General features: G+C 40.8%; 2 protein-coding genes across 4 annotated transcripts; one reads left to right on the plus strand and one right to left on the minus strand.

Moving 5' to 3' along the window:
- Positions 1-1,048: 1,048 nt before the first annotated feature.
- On the plus strand, positions 1,049-13,655 carry cep85 (centrosomal protein 85). 2 transcript variants are annotated; one of them, XM_028581285.1, is made up of 14 exons: positions 1,049-1,248; positions 3,163-3,222; positions 3,329-3,460; positions 7,294-8,084; positions 9,458-9,588; positions 9,872-9,989; positions 10,125-10,310; positions 10,501-10,653; positions 10,741-10,895; positions 11,002-11,119; positions 11,302-11,352; positions 11,436-11,543; positions 11,693-11,936; positions 12,036-13,655. In XM_028581285.1, exons 2-14 carry the CDS (start codon positions 3,183-3,185, stop codon positions 12,197-12,199), a joined length of 2,391 nt encoding a protein of 796 aa, XP_028437086.1. In that variant the 5' UTR covers positions 1,049-1,248; positions 3,163-3,182; the 3' UTR covers positions 12,200-13,655. The 2 variants fall into 2 exon arrangements, with proteins under 2 accessions (XP_028437086.1, XP_028437087.1); XM_028581286.1 differs by lacking the exons at positions 1,049-1,248; positions 3,163-3,222; positions 3,329-3,460 and adding an exon at positions 6,361-6,638.
- Positions 13,656-14,288: 633 nt separating this feature from the next.
- ubxn11 (UBX domain protein 11) lies at positions 14,289-18,382 on the minus strand. 2 transcript variants are annotated; one of them, XM_028581434.1, is made up of 14 exons: positions 18,196-18,382; positions 18,061-18,101; positions 17,384-17,521; positions 17,036-17,136; positions 16,918-16,963; positions 16,765-16,829; positions 16,569-16,674; positions 16,232-16,449; positions 16,060-16,137; positions 15,868-15,985; positions 15,664-15,767; positions 15,401-15,474; positions 14,626-14,775; positions 14,289-14,529 (listed from the first exon to the last, which is right to left on the minus strand). In XM_028581434.1, exons 1-14 carry the CDS (start codon positions 18,264-18,266, stop codon positions 14,397-14,399), a joined length of 1,443 nt encoding a protein of 480 aa, XP_028437235.1. In that variant the 5' UTR covers positions 18,267-18,382; the 3' UTR covers positions 14,289-14,396. The 2 variants fall into 2 exon arrangements, with proteins under 2 accessions (XP_028437235.1, XP_028437234.1); XM_028581433.1 differs by having other exon boundaries at positions 16,750-16,829.
- Positions 18,383-18,449: the final 67 nt, after the last annotated feature.

An 18,449-nucleotide genomic window follows, 5' to 3' on the forward strand; every position in this document is an offset into this window, starting at 1 on the left:
ATAAGAACAGGCAGAATTCATATATTCTTTATTACTTATTGTAAAAAAGAAAAGAAAAGAAAAACGGCCTGCGATCAGCTCTTTTCAACTGTGTTATTTTGTGTGTGTGTTTTTTTTTACACAAGTTTTCTAAGGCGTGCCTTTTCTCATGAATGAGGCAAACATTTTGGACTACTGTGATATTAAATACTAAATGTGTCCTGCATATACGTAGTACTCAGAGTACTACTCAGTACAGAAACTGTTGGATTCTCACACTTAGGCTATCAAATGGCCTTACAAGGGTGATTTAGTCTTTTACTAAAAACAGGCAGAACCTTTTTACAAGCATATGGATCGTTCTTAGTTAATTGTTGTGCATAATTCATTTTCATTATACCAAGAAAAGACAGAATGAAACAGATGTTGCAAGTAGCCTAATTGTATTTCTTCAACTGCAAAATATCCTGACTGGCATAATAGCGCTGTAGGTGTTTCAAATGTTCATCGATGTGCCAACTTCCTACTACAACCTGATGTCAGCATTTGTGGTATTTTCACTTCTTTGTCATCCAAAACTGTTCTGTTTGGTGTTATAACTTCATTCGAATCGAAAAGCAGAAGTGTTTTAAATGACCGGTAACTGGAATATGTTTTACCATGTATGTAGTATTGCTTCGCCTCTGCAATAGAAATTACACATATTTTTGCATTTAACCATACATGATTTACCTATATACCATTTACCCGTTCGTAGTCTGATTTAAAACAGTTTAATATGTTTTAAAACATTTGAACCCTTGCGAAAGCCTTATTTTCTAGGTTATTCTAGCCAACTCAATGCATCTTTGTTAGGTTCGTTTGTTTTGTGTTACTGTAGTGTTTTTTGTCTTATGGCAGAATGAACATAGTCATATCTTTAATGCATCGGCAGCAACATTTCAAGAAGAGTAACGAACACCACTACACTAGTTTTTGGGCTTGTAGTCTGCAAATTCAACCACTGCGGAGCGGGCGCATATATATTGAAGGCAGGAAATCCGCAAACGGTTTCTCAGACATAAAGCGTCACTGTTGAACGGGCGGCGCTGTGATGTTAAACAAGCTGCCATTGTGACTTTGATGGGTCGTCTGCCATCAGAGGGATCCGTTCAGTTGCCTAGCGGAACTGGAACAACAGCAGCAGCAGCGGATGGTACAGATTCGTCTTCGGTTGCCAGCCTCAAACCGAGATTTGTTACTGCGTTCTGTGTTCATGTGAAATAAAAGGTAAAGTAACATTTTTTTTCAGCGCATACAGCTACCCCAGCTACAGTAATGTAAGCACGAAAGCTAACAGAGATTTGTAACGTTAATGTTCAGTAGCTAAGCAGTCGGCAACGTTGTGCTGCTAGCTAGCTTGTTAGACGGAAACGGATTTGTCATGGATTAGCTAACGTTACAATTGTCAACGGTGCAATGCGTAACCTTAACAGTATAATACAATTTAACTTTGTGGCGAGGATATCACAAAGAAGCTGTCGCTTTAAAACAGCGTAGACGGCTATGATTCTCGCATTTAGCTAGCTAGTATAACGTTGTAATGTATTCAATTTAGCAATTAGAGACGTTTTGCTGATAGCCCGCCTTGGCTGGTTAAGTGTTAGCAGTCATTTCCTTTATGAATTAGCTAGTTAAGAGGATTAGTTTGCAGCAACCAGGCTGCCTCTCGCTGCTTGTATCCATCAGCAAGCATTATATTTGCTTAACGTTACCACGCGTACACCTTCCTGTAGCCTCTTAGGGATATAAATGTTTGCGTAACACATTATGTAAACCTAGACATGTGCTCATGTTATTTTTGTTGCTACCCAGAACAGTCTGTCCAGGTTGTTGAGGGGCAGATGAGTTTGATAGGTGAGGAAATCAGTCAGTAGCTAACGGCTGTTAAGGCTATGGACGTTCAGTTCATAATATACATATAGGGCTGCTCGATTATGGAAAAAAATATAATCACAATTATTTCGGTCAATATTGAAATCACTATAATTTAACACGATTACTGGTTGACTTCTGAAAATATGTTGCAATTATTGAACTTAAAAAACATTGGAAAAAGTTAAATGAATCAACGGTAAAAAAATAAATAAAAAAAAACACTGAACTGTGAACTTTTCTTTAATACTTTTCCTATTTAAACTTTATTTTTTCATTCAGAACACAAGAGAAAATAAGAGTTTACTTGCAAAACGTAATGAACTAAATAATTGTTCTCGATTATTCTGTTTTTGTGATCATTGGGATCCAAAATCATAGTCACGATTACATTTCGATTAATTGCACAGCCCTACATACAGTACAGGCCAAAAGTTTGGACACACCTTCTCATTCAATGTGTTTCTTTATTTTCATGACTATTTACATTGTAGATTCTCACTGAAGGCATCAAAACTATGAATGAACACCTATGCAATTATGTACTTAACAAAAAAGTGTGAAATAACTGAAAACATGTCTTTATATTATAGATTACTCAAAGTAGCCACCCTTTGCTTTTTTTGACAACTCTGCAAACCCTTGGTGTTCTCTCAGTGAGCTTCATGAGGTAGTCACCTGAAATGGTTTTCACTTCACAGGTGTGCTTTGTCAGGGTTAATTAGTGGAATTTTTTTTCTTATTAATAAAAAAGAAAAAGGTGGCTACTTTGAAGAATCTAAAATATAAGACATGTTTTCAGTTATTTCACACTTTTTTGTTAAGTACATAATTCCATATGTGTTCATTCATAGTTTCGATTCCTTCAGTGAGAATCTACAATGTAAATAGTCAAGAAAATAAAAGAAAACGCATTTGAATGAGAATGTGTGTCCAAACTTTTGGCCTGTACTGTAGATACAGTATGCAAGAAAGGAGCTTTTGTTTAGAGGATATCTCAGTCTCTGGTTCATCACAAAGCCCTAGTTACCAGCCTCTGTCTAATCACAAAGCCCTAGTTACCAGCCTCTGTCTCTGTTTTCCCAGTTAACTTAACTAAACCTTAATAATAGGTTTTCAGCTATATAACTATATAACTCACCTACACTAAGATATTCCAAGAATTTGGCCCATGATCATTTTCAAGTTAGTTGTGTAAACAACCTTGAAATATATTTTTAAAGTGTCTGTACTGTATGAGAGTGTCATTTTTTTCCTCATCTAAATCAGGTGACATTGTCTTGTATGGAATGACAACTTCACACAGATATATTGAATCCAAACTAGCGGGTAAGTTGACACCCTGATGTCAAAATGCATACTGTGTGTCAGTCAGTTCTGCATGTGTTGACTTACTCTTCTGTTGCCATTGTACTGTTTCACAAATATACATTAGCTCGGTTTGCTGACATGGAGTGGCAGACACCAGCTGTGTCAGAGAAGTTCCAAAGCCGGTTTGGCTGCCGACCTGGAACATCGGACAGCGGGGACACTGGTCTTGGCACCTCTGCATCTGACAGCACAGAAGGTGATTAGGTTTGCTTGTTCTTCCTGTAGCATGTATTGTGTAACTTTGTTTTGAAGTCTGTCTCTCAGTGATGGAGCTCTAGTTTGCCCTCTATACAGCCAGAGGTGGGTGCTTCTTGTCAGCCGCATACATGCACTTTACAGGATATCCATGTTCTACAGCATAGTTGTTTGTCATTAAACTTCTATACCTTTTTTTGTTGTTGTTAGATTGAAAGTCATAATGTAGAATTTGGTGAGAAGCCACACAGACCCTTACTCAACCACAACCCCTTCTTTGTGCCGAGGCTGAAAAGACTTTGTCTTCACGTTTGTGTTGGTGTTTCTTAGGCTATTTATAGAGTGAGAAAAATGTTCATGATCCACTGTGGGTGCTCAGGAGATTTGAAGAGGTAGATTAAAGTCCCAGCCAAAAGTGCCCCAAGGCTCTGCTGCACTACTCTGGTGTTATGGCTAATTGGGAGGATGGGGTGTTGGGATGCCACGACTGGACAGCTAAATGGAAACTGGACCTTGCCTGTGGGATGAAATGTCAGGCTAGTCAACAAGTTTTTTTTGTTGTTTTTGTTTTTATATTATCATGATTTAAATGGGAATATCCCACTGGAGAAAATGTGAAATCTCACTGGAAGGTGTGTGTATATGTACTATATTTATACACATGTACACTGAGTGGAAAAAACAACCTAGCATCACAAAGGTTCCATGTAATGGCTGGTCAGCTGGGGTGGTTGGTCCCCTGTGCATCAGGAAACACTACAAAATAATAGACTGAAAAAACATCAGAAGTATAACAACACTGTAAGGTTTGCACTTCACAAAGCTGGTATTTAGGGCAGGGCTGCCAGTTGGAAACTAGTCATAAAAACTGCAAACCGGTCAATGGTTTCCTTACATCGAGTTACATCTATGTGGGTTTGCTTCCCTTAAGCGTCAGATATACTCGCGTGCGACACCCCGCGCGGGACTCCGTAGATGGCGAGCACGCTACGAGCATGCACAAAAATGTTTATGTTCAGCGCATTGTTCGTTGTAGTACACTCAAACAAAATAATCTGAATAAGCAAGAAGTAGTAGAGAAAAAGAGAGCTGAAGTTAAGGAAAGCAGGCTGCCTGGCAACAGTAGTAAACATCCATGTCAACACCGACGTACCGTGAAACATTACAATTATCTACTCTAATCATTAACGTGACTGTCCTTTATCTCCAAATCGAAATGAATGTCTTTGTTGTTATGACTGTAACACTGTTAAGAACACTCTTTCCATAAAGCTGTTTTTTTTTTTTTTTTTTTTTCACACTGCAGCAAAAGGTTTCTTCTTTTCCCAGTGTGGTGTTTCTCTTTGACCACATATTTAAGGCGGTTTGACTCTGTGGTGTGTACATAAAGAATCGCACAGATGTTCGCAGTGGCGAACCTGCTCTTCCCAGCTGACCATGTTAAACTGAAAGCGCAGCGCATGCGCGCATAGTTAGAAAAGTAGTAGTTAAAAAATTCAGAGGTGTACAACCACGCGCCGCGACAGCTTGCGGAGCCTTCGCGCTAGAAACGACCGTCTTATGGCGTGCACATTTGCGTTGGGAACACCGGCTACCATAAACCTAGCTTTAGGTAGTCCTAAGGATACATTTAACGCATAATGTCTTTTGCCAATTGTTAAACATCGTAGTGGGTGTCAGCAGCAGTACCCATAATCCCTCTGAAAAAATGTGTATGGGTCCATTTTCTACACTTTCATTAGTCTATTTTATGCACACTGCATGCGTTGATTTGTATTTTAGTGCTTCCAGTTACCAGGTCTAAACCTGAAAGGGAAGGTGAAGAGAACTGCTAGTATGGTTAGTAGACACACCTCTTCTACATCTTCCAAATAACTGAACATGCTTAATCTTGAGGTGTTATTTTACAAGCCCTGAGCACACTGCTCATTGAGTTTGTAAGACAACATTCCTAGAAGGATTGAAGCTGCGTTCAAGTGTAGCCCAGCTCCTCATTAGATTCCTTATATTCATAAATTCTTAGGTTTGCATGATTTCTTTCCGACCCTGTACGTGTTTTTTTTTTTTTTTTTTTTGGATACATTTCCTTTTTATAGCTTTTTTTTTTTTTTAATATAACTATACATCTCGCTGTTGAGCATGCTGCTGGTGCTTGCTTGTACAGCTTTGTCCTGGCACTTAAACTGACAGCCGTGCCTAGCAACATGACAATTAGCCCCACATTTAGACACAATAATGACCTGTTGTAGATAATGGTGTATATTGTATTTTGGGTGTAAATTAAACTGTTTTTTTTTGTTGTTTTTTAAACAGTATTAGAATAGAACCATGCATTTTATTAAAAAAATAAGAATGGAACATTGTTTTTTTTTTTTTTTAAGTTTAGTTGCTGAGTGTTTAAACCATTTTCTTTTTTAAAGCTGCCTGTATTTGTTATGTTATATACATAGAAATAACAATTATAGGCAGCAATGTCTGTTCAGCAAACCTCGAGCAAATGTTCTTCTTACAGAGTAGTTTTGACTTGTTGTAGCCAGTCGTGAATCAGTGGAGCCTGGAGGCTTATTTTGTTTCACCTTCTGAAAGCATGTTGTTGTTGTTTTTAGAATATTCTAGTAGAGTGTGTGTGTGTGTGTGTGTGTGTGTGTGTGTGTGTGTGTGTGTGTGTGTGTGTGTGTGTGTGTGTGTGTGTGTGTGTGTGTGTGTGTGTGTGTGTGTGTGTGTGTGTGTGTGTGTGTGTGTGTGTGTGTGTGTGTGTGTGTGTGTGTGTGTGTGTGTGTGTGTGTGTGTGTGTGTGTGTGTTACAGTGGGAGGAGGCAAGGTGCTTAAATAAGCGGCACCCACAGTTCACCCTGTAACATGAGAGGTGGCCTATAAATACCCCTAACCTTTCCTGTGTATGCCTGTTTGTGTGCGTTTGCTCAGAGCTTGGTACAGGCTAGTTTGGCTGTTCGAGGACAAAACGGTTTTGGGCAAAGGGCCTGCCTGCTGCGCTGCTGTCAGTCTTGGCTTCATAGGTTGATTTGTCCAGAAATGCAGAGGACGGACTTTTGTTCTGATTTAAAGCGTTCTGCAGCTGAGCTCACCTGAGTTCAGCTGTAGAAAACATGCCACAGCTAATAACATGTTTGTTGCGTTCAGGTGAATGCCAGGTTTCCAGACTTCAACAGGTCTCTCAGGTTTGTAATGCTGTTGAAATCCGAGTTCTGTAACTTTGATGTGTGTTGGGGCTTGTGGAGATGTCTGTAGGTTAGTTGTGGTGATCTTAGCTGCGTTCCTGAAGTTCTTCTTAAGCATAATGTGATCGCTGAGGTTTCCAGATGAAAACCGTTAACATGTTTGTGCATGTTTAATGGAGTGGATTTTGTGCTTCTCTTTGTTTGTTGTTAAGGGAATAATTACAAGAGTTTATGCTACTTTACTTGACTATATTCAGTTAACTGGATTATTATTGTTTTACATGTACACTTGGTTACATGTACACTTGGTGGCATGTCAACTAACACAAGCTTTATCAATGCTTTACAGCAACATATGTTTTAGTTAATCATGTAATACAGAGCTTTTATTCTGCGCGTTGGTTTAAGTCTATTATAAGCCTATTCCCTGGGTTGAGTCAGTCTGAGCCAGTTAATTCTTTCAGTGGTGACACCTCATCATCAAAGTAGGCCACCCATAAACCCTGCTGCATCTACTTTACATCACTGACTGAAAATAGAGAAAATGGCCTGCAGTAGTGCTCTAGTTATTCTGCACTAATTTAACAATCTGTATATTGAACAATGCGAGAATAACAATGTAATTTCGAATGACTCTTCTTTTTACTCTTTAAAGATTTCTGCAGTTCCAGCAGCAGCCCCCCTTTCCAGCCCATCCGCAGTCAGATCCCCATACCCACTGCACATGTCATGCCATCCACGGCCGGAGCCCCGGCCTCTAAGCCCCAGTCATGTGTCCAGGAGGACTCCCTGTCCTCTGTTGAGGGTCACAGGTCTTCCTCTGGCTCTAGAACCACAAGTGGCTCCACGTCCAAGTCTTCCTCCCTCTCCAAATCTGCGTCTTCGCCCAACCTGGATGCTCAGGCTGGTGTGGGAGGCGATCACGTGGGGCCAAAGCCAGACTGCCTGAGCCGCTACCGCAGCCTTGTCAATGGGCTGGACCACTCGCTTTTCCCCTCGGATCTCACACGGATGGATGAGTGCCAGAGGTTTGACACTCCCGCTGTGGAGCCTACGCTAAATCAGTCAGCCCTGTTGGGGGGGTTATGTCCTGATGTCAGACTCCGATTACAAATGACTGGGATTAGAGACACCCCAGACTGTGTGTCTGAGGCCTACAGAGGAAGCATGGAGCACAGCTTTAAGGTTCTGCCTGAAGCTAGGCCTGTGTTTCCTGGCACGGCAGAAACCTCTAATCAGAGGGGCAGTCAGCCTGGTGCGGCCGCATCCTCTGGAGTTTATGCAAACCCTCTCAGCCTGCAGACACAAGCTCTGCTGAGGGAGCATGCAGGCTCCAAGGGTTATGAGCCATTGCGGCAGGACAGATGTGGTGAACTGTCCAGTTGGCAGCAACAGCAACATAAGCAGCAACTGGAGAGTTTACGCCTGCAACTGGATCAAATGCAGGTAGGCATTTAATATTTCTATATTTTAGAAAAAGGTAAAGAAACACAAACCTGGGGATTTTTTTTTGTTTATTTTTGGATCTTAGTAGACGTTAGTGTCACCTTTTCTCACTATCTCCACTGGGTGGCAAAACAAACTTGTTTTTCTCTGAGGAAAACACCATGATGATGTAAACGCCATTGGGGTGGACATGTGGGGCAGTCGGTTGTTTGTGGACATTGGAATCTGGCCAGAAATCTAGTTTCTGTCAACGTTGGGGGGAAAAAAAATAACGTTCCACTAAATAAAGCCTGAAGCCATACGGAAGGCCTGTCCTATTTTATGACAGGAATAGTCAAGTCAATCAGCAAAATCACAAGAACTTCACAGGGTTTCCTGGTGTGTGTGTTGTCAGGTTTAAAAAAAAAAAAAAGTGACATTTCATGTTTTAATTTAGAAAACCCTATGCTTGATCAGTACTACAGCTTGTCACAGCTTTCCTTTTGCAGTCTGTAAAAAGAAAACAAAAAGAGGAAAAAAAATGGTTTGATGATGGTAGAAAGCTGTTGCACAACAGGCAGCTCTTTACCATTTCCCAGTGTTTACAATGTCCCCCCCCCCCTCTGTGGCAAATGCTGACTGACTACCACTCTGGAGTGACTTCCTTGTGCTGTGTGCTGACACTTTACCACTTTACCACTTTAAATATATATATATATATATATATATATATATATATATATACTATATTTTAATGCAAAATCTGATTGGACCCATGTGGGGTTTTACTGTATGAAGTAATTGTGGAACTTCTTGCAAATTTTAGTCATGATTATTCAAACATTGTCTTATAAACTAAATTGGCTGTTAAAGATTTGAGGGGAGCATTCATTTATTTAATCAATCCTAGTGCTGAATGTATTCTACAGGGCACCCGAATACAGCAGCATTTGTTTAATTAGATTAATATTAATATAAATAAATTAATAGATTAATCGAGAAAATAATCAACAGATAAATTGATTATGAAAATAATCGTTAGTTGCAGCCCTAAAATTGACCATGTTGTTGTTATTGACAACATCTGTTACCCTGTTGTCAGATGACTGTTGTGGTATGAGAATAATTTGATCTGGTGTCCGGCTAAGCGAAGCTAGCGGTGATTCCTAAACTATTTTGCATTATGTTTTGTGACTGTTTTTTTTAGAGTTATGTGTCAACACATGTATCACGTGCACTATACACTATTTCTCTATACATCTATACTGTGCTGAGATAAAGTGTCCGCAGTACACAATCAATATAAATCTTTGCATCTCTCATCACCGCTGCATGTCAGCTCCACCACATGATGCAGCGCTAACTGTCACATGCTGTTTGTCTTTTTGTTACAGTTGATGAGTGCAGGAGTGGGTCAGTACCCATCTCTATACTCGACACCCGTTCACTCAGATTCTGGCAAATGGGACACTCTGGTCAAAGCCAGTGAGAGTCTGCTAAAAGAGAAGGAGCTCATTATTGAGAGGCAAGTGTTTCTGACCTTCTGTGAAGGGAAGGATAAGGGAATATTTGTATCACTATTTGATAATAATGATGCTTTGTGAAACACTTCATCGTGACTTGATACTGTGGTATTGTACAATTTTTAGTTTGTTTTTAAAGGATTTAATATTGTGGGAGATAAATTTAGTATTTAAATATGTATGTTTGTCCCCTAACCCCAGGGGCTATACAGTGCTTTTCCCACAATGTTGCTGACTTTATTGTTTTTGTTGTGTTGACGATGGTTGGACCGGGTCGTGATGCAGGCAAAAGCAGCATATGACCCAGTTGGAGCAGCGTCTGAGAGAAAGCGAGCTGCAAGTCCATGGAGCCCTCCTGGGTCGAGGAGCTTCTTATGGGGACATGTGTATGCTGAGGCTACAGGTTAGTGAAGACCAGCGCTAGCTCCTCCCACAACCAAAACGCTGAGATCCCTGTGTCATACCCTCATCCTCCTTACCAACTATTTACCCTCAAGAACCTTCATTGAAACTGTAGTAACGCACCGTGGCTTTACAGGAGGCTCAGAGGGAGAATGCGTTCCTGAGGGCGCAGTTTACGGAGCGCACTGACTGTGTTGTCATGGAGAAAGCGGAGGCAGAGCGCAGACTGGGGGCAGTCGAGGCTGAGACACGCCGACTAACTGACAGCCTGAAGGACGCCTGTGAGAGACACGCCGAGGAGATGAAGAAACAGGAAGAGAGGGTTTGTGCTTGACTCACATCTTCCTAACATACAGTACAGTGCCGCAAGCGAAGCACAAGTTCACTCCTGTTTGCAGGAACAGATTGCCACACATTCTCCCCTTGAGTTATGAATGGGTTTAATACCTCGCCTATTACTTGTTACTTTTTGAGCATGTTATCCCACTCGCCACATTTGCCTATTTGTGCAGATCCGCAGTCGAGACAAGCACATCAACAACCTGAAGAAGAAGTGTCAGAAGGAGACAGAGCTAAAGAGAGAGAACCAGCAGCGCATTGAGACTCTGGAGCGCTATCTAGCTGACCTGCCCACCTTGGAGGACTACCAGAGCCAGAACAAGCAGGTCAGGACAGTTCCGCTTAAGTTTAATCCATTCTTACTGGGTCTGTTCGGCTTTACATGGACATGTGTTTATTTTTTTTTGTATCAGCTAGTAGAGGCTGAACAGCAGGCGGCTCAGCTACAAGAGAAGGTACGAGAAGCGGAGGTCCGTCTAGAGACGACATGCTCACAACTACGGGAAAAAGACGCACAGCTGGAAGATCAGAAACACAGGGAGAGAGAGCTGCTGACCACCATTACTGAGTGAGTACACACACTCCGACAGCAATGTCACATCTTTTCAGTGGGCATGTTAATTCAAACAATAATAACTCTGCAAATGTGTCTTCTTATGTTTTGTCTTCATCAGTATGCAGCAGCGGGTACAGCAGGGGCTTGAGGATGGAGCAAGGCTGCCTTCCCTGGATATGGAGAAGCTCCGAATAGAGAACAATGCCTTGAGAGAGGAGCAGCAGAGACACAAAAAGGTCTATTATTTGTCGTAGTTTTACTGTGTATATGCTTGACCCCAAAGCACATGACTTCTGCTTCAAAAAGTCGGTCTAGCTAAGTAAGCTCAGCGTGCAGTGATGTAATTTGATCTTAAAAAAGAAAGGAGTAGGAGTTGACTTTTGCATTATGTTTTAAACTTTAGCTCTTCTCTTTGCAGGTCATTGAGAAGCAGCACCGAATGATGGAACAGCTTGGCTCCCAGATCCAGGTTTTTATCTCTTCGCAATGATTCTAAAGGATTTGTTTACAGTCTCCTAACATGTGTGAGTTATTGACTGTTTGTGTCTGCAGGCTTTGGAGGAGCAGATATCTCAGGAAGAGAGCAGCTCTCAGGCTCTCAGAGAAGATGTGTTGGCCAAAGAGCAGAACGTGTTAGAGCTCCACACAGCCTTGAAGGAGGTGAGATAGAAAACTAATCCAAAAAAAGCACAAACAAATGTGTCTTAAAGTGGTGTGTATGCAGGGAACCGGTGAATCATTAGTAAACCTGTTCGCAAAGTTCCTGATACTTTGACTGGATTATTCTGATCCTGACTACTGCGTTTCAGCTGTCGGCCCAGAACCAGGAGCTGATGGAGCAGAATCTGACCCTGCAGGAGCGAATGAGTGATCCAGAGCAGAGGGGCACTACCCAGGCCTCCTCTACCCTCCAGCCAGCTGGGGCTCGTCTCACACAGAGCCTCCATGTAGAGATCGCCTCCTGCCTCCGTGACCTGCGCTCCCTGTGCAGCATTCTGACCCAGAGAGCTCAGGGACAGAACCCCAACCTCTCCCTGCTGCTTGGCCTCACATGTAAGCACTGCCTCAATTTGACTCTTTCAGTGTTATAAATGGCTTCAGGTAATAGTGTTGTGAGATATTAAGGTGTCATGTCACCTTTTGGTTTTCCAGCTCCCCCACCAGTGGCAGAGCAGGATGAGGACTGGATGAGTCCAGAGGTGCTGCAGAAGAAGCTGGTTGAAGCTCAACAGCTCCGTCGGGATGTCGAGGAACTACGCAACGTAATACTGGACCGGTATGCGCAGGACATGGGAGAAAACTGCATCACCCAGTAACCCTGCCAACCAGGTGATGGAGGAACCTTGTGAAAGCCCCACTTCACCTCTGCAGCATCTAAAATGACTAGTTACTGAATGTCAGAAAGAGGACTGGCAATTTTTCTTAAAATGAGGACAGCGGAAAGCCCAAATGGTTTAGCTTCTACTTCTCTCGACTGACTGTACGTTGATTCTCGAGGCTGCCTGTAGCTCAGAGCCCTCCCATCCCCCCCGCTGAGTTCATTTATTTCAGTCCAGGGGCTAACGGAAAATAACTTACCTCTAATACTTGATCCTTAAGCAACAAGTGTGTGTGCGTGTGTTTTTTATTTTTTTTATTAATGACATGAATACTGTCAATTACCAAACAGTCTTATAGTTTTTGTTCAACTTTAAATAACTATTTGTGTAGAAGTCCCACAAATATAATTTATTTCATTTTTAATTTCCCTCTCAAGGGGAATTATACAAGAGGTGGTTGACAATCAACTGAAAAAATTTTAACCTGTGTTACTAACATGCCATTATTTAAAATGGTGAACACTGTAACATGAGACTCTGCTGTGAGGTATAAGACTTGATACTGAAGGGTTCCAATACCAAATCAGCTACACACACCAACAGGCCTACAACAGTTTGACTACCAAAGAAACTCTGGTCGAAGCAGTTGTGCAGGTCTGTGAATGTTTGTGACTGCTTCTCTCTGCTGCAGGCCTTGTTCTGAATGAATACCGACATGTGCCTTTCTGTCACGTTTGCAACCGCAATGCTAAATTACTTTTAGACCGACCACAAAGGGCTGTTTGCAGCTGACTCTTCCAATATGACCTTTCTCTCAGCGTATCAACCAGTGGGATAGTCAATACATTCCCTGACTCTGAATGTAACAGAAACCTTTGGGCCACATCACAGAGCGTGTGGAGGCCCCTACACTGTTTTTGTTCCTGGTAGATTAATGAAGCGAGTTGAAACTCTTCAGTCTGGGAGATCTTTGTAGAATCTGCTCCGTGTCAATGAATAACGTCAGTTTTACTGTACGTTTCAGGTTGATAACGGAAGACTCTCATTCGACAGAGTGGTTAACTGTTTGATACATTTAAGACTAAAAAACAGTATTAATCTTTTAGTATTATTTATTTCTTATTGTTTGCGTTGACAACTCGTTGGGAAAGCCTCCTAATGGTTTGCTGTAATAATGTGCTAATTTGTTTTGAGTAAATGTGTAAAGGTCCCATGAAGTGGCTTTCAGATTGTAATTTTCTCTTGTGGTTTGATGTGTTTCATATTCAATAAGATGTTGGGGCTGATGGGACGTGATAGGAAAGATTCACCTTCTTCAGGGAGAAGAGGAACATGTTTTAATCAGACGTGATGACGATGGGAGGGGTTGGCTGGATCACCCCAAAATCCCCAATCACATTGTACTGAATGGAGTTTTATGTTTGCCCCGAGTGCAGGATAAGCCATTTAAAAAAAAAGAAATTAAATAGGTGATACACATAGGAAGAAAAAGGGATTTTAATATAAATATATGCAACAATGTCTGTTAGTTTTTTTTTTTTTTTTCAAAGTATACAGAAAACACACCCAGGGGCACAGAAGCCATTTTTTTTCTTTCATGGGACCTTTTTCAAAAATTAAATAGCACAAGATTTATCTTTGGAAAAGTCAAGCTCCGCATGCCTTAACATCTCAAATGTTTTGCGAAAGGGAAAAAGATGTTTATATTTTCATACTTTTGTCATGGTTTGTATTTGCATATTTTAGAAATAAAGATTTTCAAAATTTTGTTTTAATTTGTTTATTTCATGTTGATAGACCGTATATTCATCCTTTCTGTGCAGAAGTACTAGCTTTCAATAGCTTGGGATGTAGCAATTTGATACGCCGGATTGGTATCGGCCGTAAAATGTATCTTATTAAGCCGATCGGGTATCGACCATGCCCGTGACCCCCTTGTTATAAAATGTAGCGTTTCCGCTATCAGTTAACATTCATTCAGTCACGGTGGACAACCAACTCCGTTTTTTTTTTAGAGGCACAGCAATCCCTGCCCTCATGTTACATAACATAAAAATCATCCCATGCAGGGGTCAGGGTCCTGGTATTGTGCATGCCGGTTATTAGTAACCGCTGTGCTTTTCCTACTATGACGAATCAAAATGTGTGCGGTGAAGAAGGCTGATGCCTAACATTTTTTTATAAAAAGTTCATTTTATTGTTTCCTCTTTCGCAGCAGCAGAGTAGCATTAGTCGTTAGTCCACATGACTGGAGCGTCTGGCGGTCGTCATCGTAGCAGCACCGTGGGTAAGCACTGATGATGTCGTAACCAGGGAGACCACCCCCTCTGTAATGCAAGAAATGCAAGCAAGCATTGTCACGTATTGTAAAGACCGAAGCTAACCGAAAGATACTTAGTCAGTGCAGGAGGACGTTGTCTCACCTGTGTTTGTCCAGATGTTGCCGCAGGTGGCCGATTGTTTCTGAGGAGCACATTTTCAGAATGTAAGTATGATTCCCATCTTCTGACTTCATCTTGAGTGTGATGACATCACGGGCAGACGAAGGCCTGTCAGGGCTGGTCGTCTGCAGTCTAGTGACAGTAAACCAATATAATATTCATTACATAGAGTGTAACCCAGCTGCAGTGGGAAAGGCCGAACATTCAGAACATAATATAATAACTGCTCCTTTAGGAGATCCCAGATCCCTATCACAAGCTAACGAGTGCTGACTGTCCATGGTGACCTGCCCTATTTTTTCTGACCAGTGCATACAGTAATCTCCACAATCTTGACAATCAGCCGCTGCGGCCAAATGAGTATTTAATCAGCCTTTACATCATGTAGTGTGTTCTTGGATTTAGTAATTCCTTTAACCCCATAAACCCTGTTTTCCTTGTAATTTCTACATGATGGATGGTAATTTGAACACTGTTTGACAGCACCAAATATACTGAATGTCTTGTATCTTACACTGAGTGAAAACCCAAGATTCAATATTTTGGCATGATGGCCCTACCTTTAGATCAAATGGAAATATTCTAGATCTGTGCATCATTTGATAGTTTACGCAAAATTCATCCTGACCTATTTTGTATCTTTAAAGTATCCTCCGTCAGTTTAGGCAACAAATTGTGTATCACAATTGATGGTATGTATAAAAAAAAAAAAAAAAAAAAAATGCATTGCATAATGGATGACAAAAAAATGTAATACCTCTTTTTTATCACTTGCAGTGCTGGCGTGTCTATGAGGATCACTGAGTTGCTTCTCTGGGCATCAGATGAATCCTAGTGAAAGTACTTGTTAGTTAATAATAAGCATACTTAAGTAAGTGGTAAGTGTAGATTCAGCACAAGCACAGACGAGATAGTGCACTATAGTGATCATCTGCTAAACACACGAGACCTGTGGGTACAAATGCTTATGGTAAGTAGGTATTCTTGGAATGAGGTGGATCCTCTCTGCTTGCTGCTCACCAGCAGGGCAGCCCTCACTGAGTCCCTGATATCAATCACACGACCAGCCTTCACCACCACCTTTGGTAACCTGCTTAGGAACCGATCCATGCTCATCTTCTTGCCTATGACCAAAAGAAAACACAAGAATAACAATGAAGACTGAGGAGTTCCACCTCAGGTCCGACTTCTGGTTGTATCGGTGTGACGTTTTGCAGAACAGACCAGGTAATGGAGAGCTGACGGCATTTAATGATTCATCTTTCTTCCCACGAACAGCCTGTCCTTTGCCAGGAAAATTATTCCACGGTACGATGAAGTCCTCATCTCGTCTGTCATGAACCTGCACAAAAAAAATTCTATGAATTAGCAAAGTTGCACATACATACATTTGCTCACAGACAAATAGACACACACCTCAAAAGGCACACCATCTGGAAATCTTTCTTGAAGCTCAGATGGAAAATACCCGTCCATCAGATCTTGCATGCACCGCTGCAAAGACCAAAGAAAGAGGATTTGAGCCACCAAAGAATTCATGGTTCAAGTATAACATTCATTCCTGTGCAACTTTAGTTAGTAAGCTAACCTGGGTACTGGGCTCCTGATAAGAGCGGAAAGGACCGTCAAACATGACAATGCCGTTGCTATAGAGACTCAGTTGAATAGGATCCTTTTTTGACAACTGTCCCCTAGTGGCTGTCGACTGCACAAAACACTCTCCCTCCCCTGCCAGGATGTTCAGCTCCTTGATCTTCTGCAGCACCAGGTCAAAGTTCATGTGGAAGCTCCTGATCACAGAGCCATCTTGCAAAATAAAGATACCCAACATGTTAAGTATCATTTTAGGTAGATGGTGATATTATTGCTCTTTGTAAAGGTAAATGTTTCAGAAGCCTGTAAAAATGACGGCAGATGGAAACTACCTGGCTGCCAGAGGCCTCTCTCTAAGTTACGTGGCTGCTCCCTTTCAGCAGAGTCACTGCTCTCCCCGTCTCCCACCCAGATCAAACCATAGTCATTCAGAAAGCTCTGCAAGGTAGCGATCAGTAGAATTCAGTATGGTGTAATCACATGTTAATCAAATGTTTTATTAAGTCAACTTACATCCATTTCACGCACTTGATTCTGCAGTTGTTGGCACCTTCTTTTAAGGCCGTCTCTGCCACTCAGATCATGGGCACTCTCTAAATCCACACACAGCCCACATGTAGTCAAAAATCATTTTATTTAGAAATGAAATCTAAATCCAAAACAAATATCTGTAGATGTTACCTGATGTATTCAGAAGTTTTTTCTCCAAGACAGAAATCCTTGTATCCTTTAAGAAGACATTTAAAGTGAGTTTGACATGTTTGAAAGAAGTTTGTTTTGTATTTTGCTGTATTTTCACCTTGCGCTTGATCTCCTGCGCTTGGCTCTTCACTGTTTTCTCCAGCAGGCTCAATCGCTGCATCATGGCAGACATTAGCTCAAAGTCACTTGGTGGAGCACCTAAATATCAGGGTCTTAAAGTACGTGAAAGCATACATTCCCCTCTTAAATATATATATGTATATATATATATATATATATATATATATATATATATATATATATATATATATATATACATATATTTATGTATATGTATATGTATATATATGATATAGTAAGCTAAAAGATTCAGTTTGTGTACCAATAAATAAAAAGAAGATATACTTGGCTTTGGAATTTACAAAAACTTTGTATTTCCTCATACCTTTCTTCAAAGGGGCTTTTGACTTTGAAGTGATGGCATCATTAGCTGGAGTGTGAAATGTCAGGGGAGGATTTAGATCAGAGGATTCATCATCATCATCATTATCATTATCATCATCATCCAATGTAGCCTGAAATTCTGGCAGAAAAATATCCCAAAATGTGAAAGTCAGTTTGTCAGAGTAGTGTGATAACCAGTAGTGGAATGTAACATGGTACAAACAAAACATATGAAGACCTTATTCAATCCAGCAATAAGAGCTTTTTTCTTGTCATTATATATATATATATATATATATATATATATATATATATATATATATATATATATATATATATAATTAAAATAATCATAAGTTGCAGTTCATATAAAATTGTAAAAAATGGCTCCACCTCAACCAACAACAACAGTAAAATGCATGAATAATAATGTGATGATATACTGTATCACAAATTTACTTTTGATACCTTACATCGGTTTCCTTATTTATATTTCCTTATTTTTATTTTATTAGAATTACATACTTGTAATTTACTTAATTTTTCACAGTGAGTGCTATTAGTGCTTTAACTTTAAGTAAAGGATCAGCTTCCTCCACTGGTGATGAGTGCAGTTCCAGTGACTTGTCAGTGCAGTATATGCTTTATGTTTAGTATAAGAGTGGACTAGAAACCTACCTTTGAACAGATTCCTCCTGAAAGGCACGCTTTGTCTGCCCCTGCAGGTCAAAGACATGTTGAATGTATAGAATGTTTCCTGTATGAGCTATAGCACTTGGATGGTTCCCAGTGAATATAACAACCATAACCTACCGTTGGTCATCCAGAGGGCCCTGCAGTGGAGCGCGCCTCGTTTTCTTCAGCATCGACAAAGGTGAGCTCATTTTACCTGAGTCAGGATAGGCACTGCAAGTAAACTCCTAAGAATAAATATCCCAAACTAGCTCGAGTATTAACAGGCGCCTCTTCACAGGGTGACCCGAGTTTTTTTTCCCAGTTTGTTTAGAGTCCGTTGTTATTAGCAACGCAGAGCGTGCAGCTGATATTTTAGAATGACGTAATGGCTG

Source organism: Perca flavescens, chromosome 6 (genome assembly GCF_004354835.1).
Source record: "Perca flavescens isolate YP-PL-M2 chromosome 6, PFLA_1.0, whole genome shotgun sequence".
Classification (NCBI taxonomy): Eukaryota; Metazoa; Chordata; class Actinopteri; order Perciformes; family Percidae; genus Perca; species Perca flavescens.